Source organism: Peromyscus californicus, unplaced genomic scaffold (assembly GCF_007827085.1).
Source record: "Peromyscus californicus insignis strain IS unplaced genomic scaffold, ASM782708v3 Scaffold_8__1_contigs__length_139910024, whole genome shotgun sequence".
NCBI classification, from domain to species: Eukaryota; Metazoa; Chordata; class Mammalia; order Rodentia; family Cricetidae; genus Peromyscus; species Peromyscus californicus.
In genome coordinates this window covers 99,475,509-99,490,983 of record NW_026294606.1, presented here as the reverse complement: position 1 = coordinate 99,490,983, position 15,475 = coordinate 99,475,509, and the positions used below count along the sequence as shown (strand labels likewise).

Here is a 15,475-nt window from a genome sequence, read left to right as displayed (position 1 = left end):
CATTAGCTACATCCCCAGCCCTAAAGTAATTTTTAAATTTCTAAAAATTCCATTTATTTATTTGTGTGTGTGTGTTGGGGATAGCAAGTGCATATGCCACAGGGCCTATGTAGAAGTCAGAGGACAATTTTCAGGAGTCAGTTCTCTACTTCTATCATGTGAGCCCTGGGGACCAAATTCAGGTCATCACCTTGACAGCAAACTCTTTGGCCTGTGTCTTAGTTACTTTTCAATCACTGTGACAAAACACCATGACCCAGGCAATTTATAAGAGAAAGCATTTCATTTGGGGCTTATGATTTCAGAGGGCTAGAGTCCATGACCATCATGGCAGGGAGTGTGGCAACAGGCAAGCAGGCATGGTGCTATAACAGTAGCTGAGAGCTCACATCTTTGGGGGTGGAAGAGTAGGTTCAAGACAGGCTTTGTCTGTGCAGCCCTGGCTGTCCTGGAACTCGCTCTGTAGACCAAGCTAGCCTTGAGCTCACAGAGATCCACCTGCCTCTGCCTCCACAGTGCTGGGATTAAAGGTATGTGCCACCACAGACTGGTGAAAGCTTACATCTTAAACCACAAGCAGGAGGCAGAGAAAGCTAACTGGAAATGACATGGGCTTTTGAAACCTCAAGGCTGGCCCACAGTGACACACTTCCTCCAAGGCCACACATCCTAATCCTTTCCAAACAGTTCCACCAACTGGGGACCAAGCATTCAAACATATAAGTCTGGGAGTCATTCTCATTCAAACCACCACAGCCTACTAAAATTATTTTTTAGAATATAAAATAAGAATATGGTACCAGGTGGTAGTAACAGTGGCGCACACCTTTGATCCCAGCACTTGGGAGGCAGAGGCAGGCAGATCTCTGTGAGTTTGAGGCCAGCCTGGACTACAGAGGGAGCCCCAGGACAGCCAGGGTGGTTACATAGAGAAATTCTGCCTCAAAAAGAAAAAACAAGCAAACAAACAAAAAGAATGTGGAGCATTTTGAGAGGTTTACTATTCTGGCCATCTTTTTCAGTAAGGCAACATGAAGTATTGACTTTTTCTTTCTATGTAGTAGAAAATTAATAAAAATGGGTTTCTGCCTCTTGCCAATCAGCATCAGAAAAAAAAAAATAGGCAAATTCATACTATAGATACACCCTTTCAACTAAATAGAAAAATCCGAAGGAAAAACAGAAACTCCCACAAGGCAGTTAAATTACCCAATTTCCTTTATTCTCCTGCCATGCCAACTGCTGCTTAGGCTTAATTATTTGCTCCTACTTCATAGCACTCCAACCTAGGTGTCAGCACCTTCTCTGCAGGTCTCTTCGGTTACATCTCTATAAAGAAACAGGAGTGAGACTTCCTGGGTTTCTGTGAGAATTCAAGATTTCTAGATTAGCATCTTCCAAATTAGCAGGCTTAGACACATGATACTTGCTCAGTTCTGTCCTGATTCCTGGTGAAAGCAATTAACAAGAAGGGTAACGGCAATGCTTTTCCCTAAGACTCCGGCACCTCCCTCGGGAAAGCAGGCCTCACACTGACAATTCTGACAGCACCAAGGGTTTCAAGATCCCTCAGTCCAAAAAGCTGCTGGTCAAACTCGCCACGGCAACTACTTATCAGAGGGCACCAGGAAGCAGAGTGGTGGGCGGCTCCTTCACATATTAATCCTCACGGCAAAAGACAGGACGGGGTTTTAAGATGACTCACATCACTCACTTACTGTGATCTAGACTTCCCTCAGTGTAAACCAACTGTAGATCAACACTGTGCCTAGCACAATATGCACCCAGTAGGAGCTCAATAAATCCTTATTTTTAAAAGGGGGTGGCGCTGGGGGAATGGCTAAGCAGTTAAAACACTTGCTTGCAATCATGAGGACCAAGGTTCAGATCCCCAGAAACCCACATAAACATGGGATGGGTACGGTAGCCTGCCTCTAATTCTAGCCTTGGAAGGCTAAGCTAGAGGACCCCCAGAGCAAGGGTAGCCACACTGGCAAGCTCTGGACTTCATTGAGAGACCCTGTCTCAATGAATAATGTGGAAAAGCAATCAGGACGATTCCTGACATCAACCTTGGGCCTCCACCTGCATGCACAATCAATCCTCATTAAATAAACAAGTGAATAAGTATGAAACACGGGAAGTATTCAGGGCTAGAGAGATGGCTCAGCCTTAGGTTAGGATTACAACCAAAAATATAAGAGAGTATTCAATAACATTTGTTGAATAAATAAAAAAGAAAGTGCCAAGAAATGTCCTAGGTATCAGGAAAGGGAGATGTATTTATTACGGATCTATGTGTGACACATTACAAGCTGTTAAGAGATGAAATAATACAATGGGCTCTGAAGTCAGAGACTGTCCAAATTCCAATGCCATCAGCCACGTACAGGAGGCCTTAGCCAAGTCTCTCACTATCAGCCAAACAGGGGTCAGTTTCACCTTTTGGTATAAAAGGATAATACCTACTTAGCCTGCATGGCTCTTTCGTTAAGTAGAAAAAGAATAGGTAGAGAAACTGCCTAACACAAAGCTTGGCATATGGAAGACTCAGTATAGAAAAATGATAAAGCTACAGGGATGTAGCTCAGTTAGTATTGTGCTTGCCTAGCATGCACAAAACCCCGAGTGCTGCATAAAACTATGTGTGGTAGTGCACACCAATGGTCTCAACATGCAGGAGGTACAGGCAGGAGGATCAGAAGTTCAAGGTCATTCTCAGCTACATATCAACCTCAAAGTCAGCCTGGGGTAGGTACATGAAACTCTGTCTTAAAAAAAAAAAAAAAAAAAAAAAAAAAAAAAAAAGCCGGGCGGTGGTGGCGCACGCCTTTAATTCCAGCACTCGGGAGGCAGAGCCAGGCGGATCTCTGTGAGTTCGAGGCCAGCCTGGTCTCCAAAGCGAGTACCAGGAAAGGCACAAAGCTACACAGAGAAACCCTGTCTCGAAAAACCAAAAAAAAAAAAAAAAAGAGGCCAGGTATGGTAGTGCACACCTTTAATCCCAGGCCTTGGGAGACAGAGGCAGGAGGATCTCAGTGATTCTGAAGCCAGCCTGGTCTACATGAGTACCAGGGCAACCGAGGTTACACATGAGACCTGTCTCAAAAAAAAAAAAAAAAAAAAGGGGGGGGGGGGTAGGGATGGCTGGAGAGATGGCCCAGTGGTCAAAAGTACTGGTTCCTCCTCTTCCAGAGAACACAGGTTAGATACCCAGAACCCACATGGAAGCCCATGCTGTTTGCAACTCCATGTCCTCTTCTGGCCTCTGCAGTCACCAGATACCAAAATGGTGCACATACAAACATCCAGGCAAAACAACCATATACCTAACATTTTAAATGGGTGCCTTCAAGATAGCCCATAGGATAAAGATTCTGGCTAGACATGGCTCTTGACCTGAGCTGGATACTCAAATCCCACAGTAGAAGAGAACGACTCCCAAGGGCTGCCCTCTGATCTCTATGCACCCACACTCACGCGCATCATACACTCACTATAATAAGAAGATTTTTTTTATTTAAACAAAGAAAAGAAAAATGATTAAAAAAAAAAGCTATTCAGACAATGCAAACTTTTTTGTTGTTGTTTTGGTTTTTTTCCAAGGCAGGGTTTCTCTGTGTAGTCCTGGCTGTCCTGGAACTCACTCTGTAGACCAGGCTGGCCTCGAACTCAGAGATCCTCCTGCCTCTGCCTCCCCAGTACTGGGATTAAAGGGGAGCAACATCACTGCCTGGCCTTTTGTTTAATTTTTAAATTAGTCTTTTTTTTCATTTATTTTGTGTGTATGTGAGTGTGAGCACACATGCCTCATCATACGTGTAGAGGTCAATGAACAACTTTTTGGGAGCTGGCTCTGTCCTTCCACCACGTGGGTCCTGGGAATAGAATTCAGGTCTTCAGGCCTGTTGGCACAGCCACTACCTGAGACATTTCCAAGGCTCATGCTAACATTTTTTTTAAGATATACTTTTTATTATGTTTATTTATTTACTATGTATGGGTGTGCCACAGCATGTGTATGGAAGGAAGAGGACAACTTACGGGAGCTGGTTCTCGCTTTCTGATACGTGGGTCCTGGGGACTGAACTCAGATTGGCAGGCTTGGAAGTGCCTTTACCAGCTGAGTCACCTTGCCGGCCCCCAATGTTAACAACTTTTGAGGCCTGCCACATGCCCACTACTGTGCCACACATCTTAAAACATGTAGCCTCATAAAATTCTCACGCCAGTCCTCTAAGTATAATGACCTCCCTTCTACAGGTAAGAAAACTGATGGTAAAGAGTGATGTCAGGGTGGGCCACACAGGTGTCCAATCTAAGCAATACATGTGTATTGCCAATGACAGAGTATCTTCCACATTAGCAACTACTTAGGTCGGGGGCTAAAACAGAGGCTCTGCAAAGCAGTATTTCACAAATTCACCCCAAAAATGTTACAGGGTGAGGTTGGTCCAACTACCTGGGGCTCAGAGAAGTTCTGCAACTTTCCCTAAGTAACCAAGTGCAGCCGACCGCCTCAGGGAGTGGACACCTCCCAGTTCACTACCTTAAACAAGGGAAGAATCCCTTCAGCACTTACTGCCTCGGTGTCCCAAGACCCATAAGCCCGTGTGGAACCCTAAAACCCCGTACACGCCTGTCGCAGCTGTCCTGCGCAGGTATCAAAGCTCCTCTGGGCTCTCTGACTCGGAGAGCTCCAGGTCAGTACCATGTCCATCTCCCCATCCTGGGCAAGGGGATGGATGGGACGGCGTAAGGTGGGGGGGAAGGGAAAGCTACTGAAGGCGCATGCCCAGGCAGCTCCATTCACGCACAGCTCACCTGAGAGTCCCGAAATTCCACCACCACGTTCTCGCTACTCCAGCGCGCTGCCATCTCCTTATTCCGACCGTGGGGGTGCCTGTCGGCGACCCCCAACTCCAAACCCTGATACTTCCCGGGCTAGTAAGCGCAACAACGTTTTAGCAATAAATCCAACCACGCCCATTTCCCCGCCTTCCGCTTGACCGCAACTCATTGGCTAACCCAATGATAAACCCCGCCCCTTATGCTTTCTTCCCCCAACGGCGAACCTCGCCTGCCCCCTCCCAACAGGAACGCCCCCTTCATTCCGTCATCAGTAGGAGTCACCCGGGCCCTGCGCGGCCGCTGACACGCCCCTTTACCGTGAGCTCTGCCGGGAATTGTAGTCCAGGGTCCTCACAGCATCGGTGACCCGGGAAGAGCCAGAGGTTAGAGGGCAGATGCCAGTTGTACTCTGTCTTCTTTCTGGTTGGTTGATGTTCCCGTATTCTTCTACACACACCCTATAAACAAAACCGACATCGGTACCTAAAGAAAACACCTCTTCTGATGCCTGTCATCAAGGATATGAAAAATTTAAGCACACATTTTATTGTTTCGTACTGTACCGCGGGTCCTCTTAAGTGTTCAGGGGCTCCTGAGGGTCTCTGCGACACATTGGGGGTGGGGAGGCAAGTCCCCAAAGGTAAAACAATCTCATAATCCTATTAACAGGTTACTTTCACTTTCTCTCACCAGTGTGCCAGAGTGTTCCCTATTGTGCAGTACATAACCAATAGAGGGAATGTACCCAGATTTAAGCCGAATGTTAAACGACTTGCCACTGTTCGATAACATCTTTTAAGTTTTGCAAAGTGTAGTTGTTGGGTTTTTGTTTGTTTTGTTTTGTTTTTCTTCACTTAATATGTGTAATTAAGCCGGGCGGTGTTGGTGCATGCCTTTAGTCCCAGCACTCAGGAAGCAGAGGCAGGCAGAACTTCGAGTTTGAGGCTAGCCTGGTCTACAAAGCAGAGTGCCAGGACAGCCAGTGTTACACAGAGAAAAGATGTGTAATTAACATTAATGAGAGTTGATATTTAACCGTTATTTTTTTTATTCATGACTTTAATTTCTTTCTTTCTTTTTTGGTTTTTCGAGACAGGGTTTCTCTGTGTAGCTTTGCGCCTTTCCTGGAACTCACAGAGATCCGCCTGCCTCTGCCTCCCGAGTGCTGGGATTAAAGGCGTGCGCCACCACCGCCCGGCCACGACTTTAATTTCTAATAGCTACTATCAATACATTAATTCACACAAACGGTGGTTTTTGAAATCTTAGATAATTTTTGAGGGTGAAATAAAAAATAATCAAGAAGTTTAGCATAATAGATAACAGTTGACTTCTCTTCAGTCCCACCTTTCAAAATCCTAGGTTAACTGGCTTAGCATCACTTTCTCTGCAGAAGTGGAAATGGCTTGTCTTATTTAGTTGTTGTAAGAATCCAAGCACAGAACCTGACGTGTTGTAAAGGCTCAAGTATAAACAATTATTCTCACTATTAGCAGGATTTTTTTTATTTTGTGTGCATTGGTGTTTTGCCAGCATGTATGTCTGGGTGAGGGTGTCAGATCTTGGGGTTACAGACAGTTGCAAGCTATTTCAGTGCTCTTAACCACTGAGCCATCTCTCCAGCCCCTATTACCAGTATTTCTATGTGCAAGTCATTGCATGAATGGAGGGAAGATGTGAACTCCTTTCCCTCTGGAATACTGGTTGTTAAAGAGGAGACAAACTTGTCTGTAGGTTAGGATGACTATCATTTCACTGTTGTCTGCCTGGAACAGTCCAGGTTTTAGCACTCTATCCAACAAAAACTCTTAACATCCCAGAAAATCCTTCAGTACCAGAAACCTGGAACAGTTGGTCCCTACACAGCAGGTAGATACTTGGCAGAATGAATTGCATATTATAATAGACTTGCAAGCAATGTGTCAGGATGGAATAACCTAAATTAAGGACCTGAAATGACACCTTGAAGGTGACATTTGAGTGTTTCAGTATATTAAGAGTTTGATAGGGTACACTATCAAAAAGGAAAAATACTTCATTAAGAGTGTGAACAAAGTGCCTGGTGGTGGTGGTGGCAGCGGCAGCGTGCACCTTAATCCCAGCACTCAGGAGGCAGAGGCAGGCAGATCTCTGAGTTTATGCCAGTCTGGTCTATAGAGTGAGTTCCAGGCCAGCCAGAGCTATGCAGAGAAACCCTGTCTCACAAAACAAAACAAAACATAAATACATAAATAAATAAATAAATAAATAAAAGAAAGAGTGTGAACAAAGACCTTGAAGTGTGAAGAGTGAGTTGTGTTCCAAAGATATAAGGCTGTTCTCCAATTTAACTCCCTTGTGGTACTATACTTCTATATTTCAAAGTACACATTGCTTTTTAATTCAATAATTATTTATTTAATATTTATTCAGAGCTTCAGAACAGGACCCTGGTCCATTTTGTTGGGTCCTGCTCGTTACCACATGTACACGCTGCTCCGTGAATATTTGCCCTGAATGAATGCAAGCAGCAGATGGTCATGATCCCAGACAACTTTGTAGGTTGGAAGGACCTTCTGTGCAACCAAAAGTAACTTCAAAACTGCTCAAGCCCTTCATGTGTGACTTTTAAAAGTTTTATTTTATTTAGTGTGTGTGTGTGTGTGTGTGTGTGTGTGTGTGTGTGTGTGTGTGTGGTGTGTAGGAAGGAGGGTATGTGTGTGGTGGGGGGAGGTAATATACAGATGAGTGCAGTTGCCTAAGAAGGCCAGAAGAGAACATCAGATACCCTGGAGCTGGAGTTACAGGTACTTGGTGATCCTCTTGATATGAGTCCTGGGAATGGAACTCAGGTCCTCTACAAGAGCAGTATACAGATGAGCTTCTCTCTATCCCTGTGCAATTCTGTACATCTAGGAGAAAACATAGGATTTTCAGTAATTTTCCTGAATGCTTTCTTTCCCATCCACCCATCAGGTTTCTCTCACACACTGAAGCTCTTTAAAAGAACAAAAACAAAAAACAACTAGAGGCCTAGAGAGTGTAGGTGAAAGTTTCTGTCCTGCAAGCCACTCCCAAGTAACCACACAGAGGCTTAATATTAATTATAAATGCTTGGCCAATAGCTCAGGCTTGTTACTAGCTAACTCTTACATTTAATTAACCCATATTTCTTATCTATGCTTTGCCATGTGGCTTGGTACATTTTCTCAGTACAGCATGCCCATCTTGCTTCTCTCTGCATCTGCTGGCAACTCCCCTGACTCTGCCTTTCTTTTTCCCATCATTCTCAGTTTGGCTATCCCACCTAACTTTATCCTGTTCAGCTATTGGCCAGTCAGCTTCTTTACTCAACCAATCACAGCAACATATATTCACACAGCGTAAAGGACTATTCCACAAGAAAAAGATGGCCCAGTGTTTAAGAACACTTGCTTTGAAATCATGAGGAGCAGAATTTGGATCTCAGGACTATGTAACAAATCTAGGCTCCAGTGTGCACCTGTAACACCAGATCCTAGTTGGGTGGAGACAGAACAGGAGGACCACTGGAGTTTGCTGGCATTCATCCTAGCTGAGAAAACATGAGCCCTAGGTTCAGAGAGAGACCCTGCCTCAAAACAATAGGTGGAGGAAACTTGGTGCCTTCTTCTGGTCTCCCCAAGTACAGAAGCAACTACATGAGTGAGTACAAACACATATACCAAGATACTCATACCAGGAAACACATACATATATTAAAGAAAAACTCCTAGAGTGAACTGTAAGGTCAAGTTCAAGTCAGTCCCAGAACTCAGGGTACACTATCAAAACAGGATCATCAGGGGTCTGGAGAGATGGGTCATGAGTTAAAGTACTTGCTGCTCTTCCGGGGTTCTGGAGTTCATTTCCCAACACCAGAGTGGGCTGCTCACAATAGCGTGTAACTTCAGCCCTAAGGGATCTGATGCCTTCTTCTGGCTTTAGTGAGGACCTGCATACATGTGGCACACACACACATACACATAAATAAAAATAAAAAATCTTAAAAAATTCAGGCCAGGTGGCGCATGCCTTTAATCCCAGCATTCAGGAGGCAGAGGCAGATGGATCTCTGTGAATTTGAGGCCAGCCTGATCAATAGAGTGAATTCCAGGACAGCCAGGGCTACACAGTAAAACTCTGTCTCAAAAAATAAATAAATAGCCGGGCGGTGGTGGTGCACGCCTTTAATCCCAGCACTCGGGAGGCAGAGGCAGGCGGATCTCTGTGAGTTCAAGGCCAGCCTGGTCTACAAAGTGAGTTCCAGGAAAGGCGCAAAGCTACACAGAGAAACCCTGCCTTGAAAACCAAAAAATAAATAAATAAATAAATAGATAGATAGATAGATAGATAGATAGATAGATAGATAAATAAATAGTAAGGATCACTTAGATCAGAAATTAGACCAGCCTCTGCATCACAGCAAGACCTGCCCCCAAACAGGAGACTATTCTACTCTCTGCTCCCACCCTCCTCCAATTACCTCTCTTCTGTCGCCCAGAGCCCTCCCATCCCTAACTCTCTGTCACAAATGACCAAGACTGATCTGAAGATAAAGACCAGTCTAGCCTCAAAATAGTGATCCTCCTTCCTCAGCCTCCTAACAACTGGGATTACCGGCATGTTGCACTACACCCTGGGAAAATACCATTTTCTATGTCTGTTCATGAAAGCACATCAGAATCAGTGCATACGTTAATTTACCTAACATGATGTATTCTTGCTTGCCTGTTAGCTGGAAATAGTAAATATTGTATAACTGCTAACTGAATGATTACCAGCCAGGTATGACTGGTACTTAAGAGAGCATGACAGGTTGTAGGGGAAATTACACCCACGAAAGGTAAAGAACTAATTAGGAAGGACCCTGCTTTGCTTGTTTAAATTTTGTTTGTGGGATGAATAAAGATAAAGATATTACAAAGCTCTGTCTGTCCACACGTAGCTTGGCAATGTGCTGGAATACCCTTGTCACCCACTCTCAGCTCTTTCACTCACATTTCTCCAGGTCTCCCAATCTTTTCTTTTTAAAAGACAGGTTTCCATGTTGCCCAGGCTGGCCTGGAACTCACTGTAGCGCAAACGATTTTGTTCTGATTCTCCTGCCTCCACCTCTCAAGTGTCAGGCTAACAGGCTGGTGCTACCACACCTGGCTTCAAAATCTGCATGTCGTGTGTCATGAGCACAGAAAGAACTTTGGAACTGAGATCCCTCGTGCTCCCTCCTTCAAGGCTTTCTTCCTTTCAGGTAGAAAGAATGTTAAGGAAGCGGAGCATTTGTGCCTTCCCAATTGCCTCCTCGGGCCCTTCTTTAACATCTTCCACCCACACTATGTCCCACCCACAAAGTCATGTCATGACTCTGCCATCAACGACTGAGGACTCTGAAGCAAAATCCAAGGCTCTCTGACTGCGTTTTCATTCCTGCGCCCATCTGAGAGTCACGGGTGAGTGTCCTGTCTGTGGCAGAGGCCGGGGAACGTTGGTGGTCCATGTCACGTAGACCCCAATGTACTGACCACACAACAGGGCCCTCACCTTCCTGTCTTTCCAGAAGGCCACTTAATTAGCCAATCCAAAGAAAAGCAAGATACACAGGCAACCTGGAAATCAAGGACCTCAGCTGGCTTTTAACAGCAGCTAGCCATGAAATTTCAACACAGCTGTGTTTTTCTGTTTCACTGGGTGCTGGCGAGGTGGCTTAGTGGTTAAGAGCACACACTGCTCTTGCCCAGGACCCACATTTGGTTCCCAGCACCCAGGTGAGGCAACAATGCCTTTGACCTTCACTGACACCTGAACCCACAGGCAGACACCACACAAGCACACACACACACACACACACACACACACACACACACACACACACACACACACACTGAATAAGTACAAATTTTAAAAAAATTAAAGAAAGGTGGGTTGGTTCCGTACCTTAGTACTGTGACTAGAGCTGCAGTAAATACTGGTGTGCTGGTACCTGTGTGACAGATTGACAGGGAATATTTTTGGTAAATACTCAGGAGTGGTATAGCTGGATCACATGGTAGATCTATTTTTGGTGTTTTGAGGAACCGCAATACTGCGATACTGATTTCCATACTGGCTGGACTAGTTTACATTCCCACCAGCATTATATAAGACAACCCCTTCTCTTTCTAGCCTCCTGTTTCCTCTTCTGCAGGATGTAGAGGTAGCTCACTGCTCCCCACCGCTACTGCCGATTCCTTTTACACCTGGAAACCTTGGACCCTTGCTCTGAGACCCACTAGTAATTTCCCTCTCTTCTCCAATCAGCAAATATTTGAGGATGTGCTCACATGCTTAGCCTTCTGGCTTTGCATATTTGGTTGCTTGCTTCTCTGCTCAAGTTTTTTCTTTTCGAGCAAAACAGTAAAAACACAGGGCTCCGAGAGGGGTCAAGAGAATGTTTCTCAGTGGAAGACTTGTGTCTCTCCTAGTAGAGATGCTGGGGCTCCCTCAAAGCGGTGGGAAGCCCTTCCATCCTCTGACTCATAGCAACAGGGAGAAGTTTCCCATTGCCAACCAGGAGCTGGCCCTGACAATCCATCTCCCTTATTGTATGAACTGTGCAAGCCCCAGGCTTCTTGTATACTTCCTAAGACGTTTGGAACAGGCTGCGCAGCATAGCTGCCCGCGTTTCCACATTTGCAGTGGGCTTTTGCAATACCTATTTTATCAGCTTTCTCCTGACTGTTATAGAAGGCGGGTCAATCAATATTCATTAACCTTGCTGCACTAAAGAGTGCCATGAAGCGGCTCACCCATAAGCAGTAAGAACATAAAGATAAAACAGAAAAATGGAAGGTAGAAGTCAAGGACCTGTAGCAACAGCTAGTGGTTAAGAGCACTTACTGCTCTTCCAAGAGGACACAGGTTTAGTTCCCACCACCCATGCTGGGCAGCTCACAACTGCCTATAACTGCAGCTCCAGGGGTTCTGACACCCTCTTCTAGCCTACCCAGGCACCACCACACACATGGTATAAACATAAATAAAATAAAAATCTTTTCTTTTTTTTTTTCTAGATAGAGGTCCAATTCAAACAGGGACTTTCCTGTTATTTTGGGGGGGGGTCACAGAATATTGGTAGGTTCTGAGGCTCCACTTGTCTCTTGTCCCCATGAGGATCCTTGTTCCACTCATAGCATCTGAACACATAGGAAAGAATTTGCTGCCTTTCCCAGACCCATTAACCTTTTCCCTCTGTGGTGCTAGGAATCCAGCCCAGGGTCCTGGGCTACACAAGCGCCTGACCACTGAGCTATAGCCTCAAACCTTCCTACTTTTTTTTAGGCAGATTCTTGCTAAGTTACCCTGCTAGTCTTGAACTCATTCTACAATCTAGATGGGTCTTAAATTCCCAGTTCCCTTATTTCAGCCTCTCAAGTAGCTAGGATTACAGTCATGTGTCACCAGTCTGGCTCACACTGAACTCTGTGTAGGTATAGATGTGTATGTATGTGTCTACATGTTCAGTGCATTCGAGCACACATGTATGGGAATGCATGTGCACACATGTATGGGAATGCATGTGCACATATTCACTAGAGGCCAGAGGAGAGGTTATACCAGGTGTCTTTTTCCATTACTCTCCACCTTATGTATTGAAGCAGGGTCTCTCATTTGGACCCAGAGCTTGCTACTTTGGCTAATCTAGTTAGCCAACTTGCTCTGGGGATCCCCTGTCTCTACTTCCCATGTGCTTGGATTACAGGGAGGTTGCATGCCCATCTGGCATTTACATGGGTACTGAGAATCCAAACTCTTCTTTCGAATTTTCCTCATGCTGGCATGGCAAATGCTTTACCTACTGATCCATCTCCCCAGTCCCTCACACTGGACTCTTGCTGCAACAAATGACAACATGAAACTCCTCTAAGACTTTAGGACTGGGTGCATGCCTGCTTGCTGCAGTGTTATGGGCTACTACCAGGTAAAAGGAGGACTCAAGCTTCTGAACCCCAGCTCCGTATTGTGATGTCACTTTCAAGAGAAAATTGTCATTTGGGTACGTGTACAGGCTGGTGACAAGGGCAGTCTCTGAGAAGGGCACCAAAGCATATCATTAGTATGTTCTAGAAAGAGAGGGCTTTGCTCAGCTGTTTGGGTGGCAAGCCTATGAGCAGCAGCCTTTTAATAAACAGTAAGATATAATATAAAACTACAGGCCAAATGGCTCATTTGCAAGAAGAAATATGGCTTGAAGCAATCCTAATCTTTGTCATTTTGTTTAAAAGCATACAGAGCAAACAGAACTGTCATCTGGAGATTTCATGATTAGCATATTCGCTTTAAAGCACAGAAGCTAGCTCAGCTCTATTCCTACTGGCTTTGGGACCTTTTAGTGTACATGCAGCATGTATCCATCTGTCTATCCATCTACATTTACATGGCACAGTGAGTGTGGCAGTAAACACCTATAGCCTTGGCACTCAGAAGGCACAGGTAGGAAGATCAAGAATTCAAATCTAGCTGGGGGACTACACAGTGAGATTCTGCTTTACAAATAAAAATAAGGTGCTGGAGAGATGGCTCAGTGGTTAAGAGCACTCGTTGCTCTATCAGAGGACCCGAGTTCAGTTCCCAGCACCTTGCACGGTGGTGGTTCCCAACCAGTTTCAGATCTGACTCCCTCTTCTGACCTCTGTGGGCACTGCATGCATGGGGTGCACATATGTACACACAGGCAAAACATTTACACACATAAATCTAAAAAAGGTTTAAATAAAAAATCTACATGGCAGAGAGACAAAAAATACTAAAACATGTATTATGTGGACAATGTTTTTCTCTGTTCTGTCACCCAGAATACCCTGGCCGCCACTGTCTCTCTCCCAAGGGGACCACTATGTTGCTTCACGTATCTCTCCAATTTATATATGTAGACATACATAAATATCTTCACGTATTGCTGAAACACATAGATCTTTAGTTGGGGAAGAGGGGACTTGTCTTAATTTAAAAGGGGACAAGTTCAAATTTCTCAGTTCCTTCAAGCTTTGGGATAGCCCCTCCCTCAAGGCATGGTTGGAGAAAAATACATGGAAAATTTACTTAAAAGCTGAGGATGACATTGACCTCTTGATCTTCTACTTCTCGTGTGCTGAGTTTATAGGTATACACCACCATGCCCAGATTATGCAATACTAGGGATTGAACCTAGGCCTCTATGCATGCTAAGTAAGTACTCTATCAACTGAGCTACATCCTCAGCCTCCTAATTTATCTCTCATGTCTCCACTGAGACTCTTTGCCCTTCTTCTGCTCACCTGTCTGTCTTTTAATCAATGCAATGCTTTCTCTCTCATGACACATAATCATTCATATAGCAAATATTTCTGACAGTGCATGCCAAGTACTGTTCTAGATTGATCTATATTACATCATCAATGATAAACTTGTAATCCCAGCACTTGGGAAGTACAGGCAGGAAGATCAGAAGATCAAAGTCAGGGCTGGAGAGATGGCTCAGCAGTTAAGAGCACCAACTGCTCTTCCAGAGGTCCTGAGTTCAATTCCCAGCAACCACATGGTGGCTCACAACCATCTGTAATGAGATCTGGTGCCCTCTTCTGGCCTGCAGGCATACATGCAGACAGAATACTGTATACATAATAAATAAATAAATCTTTAAAAAAAAAAATCAAAGTCACCCTTGTTTCATCTTTCTTCTGGGATCCCCTTCAGGAGTGCTTGGGATTGAACCCAAAGCCTTGCTTATGCATGGTAGGTGTGGTGGTTTAATAAGAGCAGCCCCCATAGATGCATGTGTTTGAATGCTTGGCCCCTAGGGAGTGGCACTCTTAGGAGGTGTGGCCTTGTTGGAGGAAGTGTGTCAGTGTGGAGGAGGGCTTTGAGGTCTCAGCTGCTTAAGCCCAGGCTCAGTGGCACATAGTACTTTTCCAGCTACCTGCAGATCAAGATGTAAAACTCTCAGCTCCTTCTCCAGCACCATGTCTACCTGCATGCTGCCATGCTTTCCACCATAACGATGAACTGAAACTGTAAGCCAGCCCCAATTACATGTTTTCTGTTATAAGAGTTGCTGTGGTTGCTGGAGAGATGGCTCAGTGGTTAAGAGCATTGGCTGCTCTTCCTGAGGTCCTGAGTTCAATTCCCAGCAACCACATGGTGGCTCACAACCATCTGTAATGAGATCTGGTGCCCTCTTCTGGCCTGCAGACAGAACATTGTATACATAATAAATAAATCTAAAAAAACCAAACAAAATAAAAACCTTAAAAAAAAAAAAAAAAAAAAAAAAAAAAGAGTTGCTGTGGTCATGGTGTCTCTTCACAGCAATGGAAACCTTAACTAAGACACTAGGCAAGCACTCTACCATTGACCTAGATTCCCAGTCCAGATATATAGTATTATAGCAAACTTTATGTAACATAAAACTGCTCTTCACAAATATGTGATTCAATGGATGTTTTTAGTATATTCACAAGGATATGCAACTCTAATTCCAGAACATTTTCATCACTTCAAAAAGAAACTGATTAACAGTCACTCTTCATCCTTCCTTTCAGGTCCTAGTGACCCTAATCTATTTCAATGGATTAGTCTACTATGGATATTTCATGTAAGTAGAATCATACAA

The 15,475-nt window shown here is 44.6% G+C and overlaps 1 protein-coding gene and 1 long non-coding RNA gene across 5 annotated transcripts in view; both read right to left on the bottom strand.

Annotated features, from left to right (window-relative positions):
- Positions 1-4,998, bottom strand: part of Wdr59 (WD repeat domain 59) — a 73,989-nt gene extending 68,991 nt beyond the window's left edge. For all 4 annotated transcript variants that reach the window (XM_052727328.1, XM_052727330.1, XM_052727331.1 and 1 more), the window contains exon 1: positions 4,825-4,998. In XM_052727328.1, coding sequence (XP_052583288.1) covers positions 4,825-4,878 — 54 coding nt within the window. In that variant the 5' untranslated portion in view covers positions 4,879-4,998. The remainder of the gene's footprint in view (positions 1-4,824) is intronic.
- Positions 4,999-5,173: 175 nt separating this feature from the next.
- On the bottom strand, positions 5,174-10,896 carry LOC128102866 (uncharacterized). The gene is made up of 3 exons (XR_008215579.1): positions 10,783-10,896; positions 7,619-7,742; positions 5,174-5,309 (listed from the first exon to the last, which is right to left on the bottom strand). It is a non-coding gene; the product is annotated as an uncharacterized LOC128102866 (long non-coding RNA).
- Between the last annotated feature and the right edge of the window lie 4,579 nt (positions 10,897-15,475).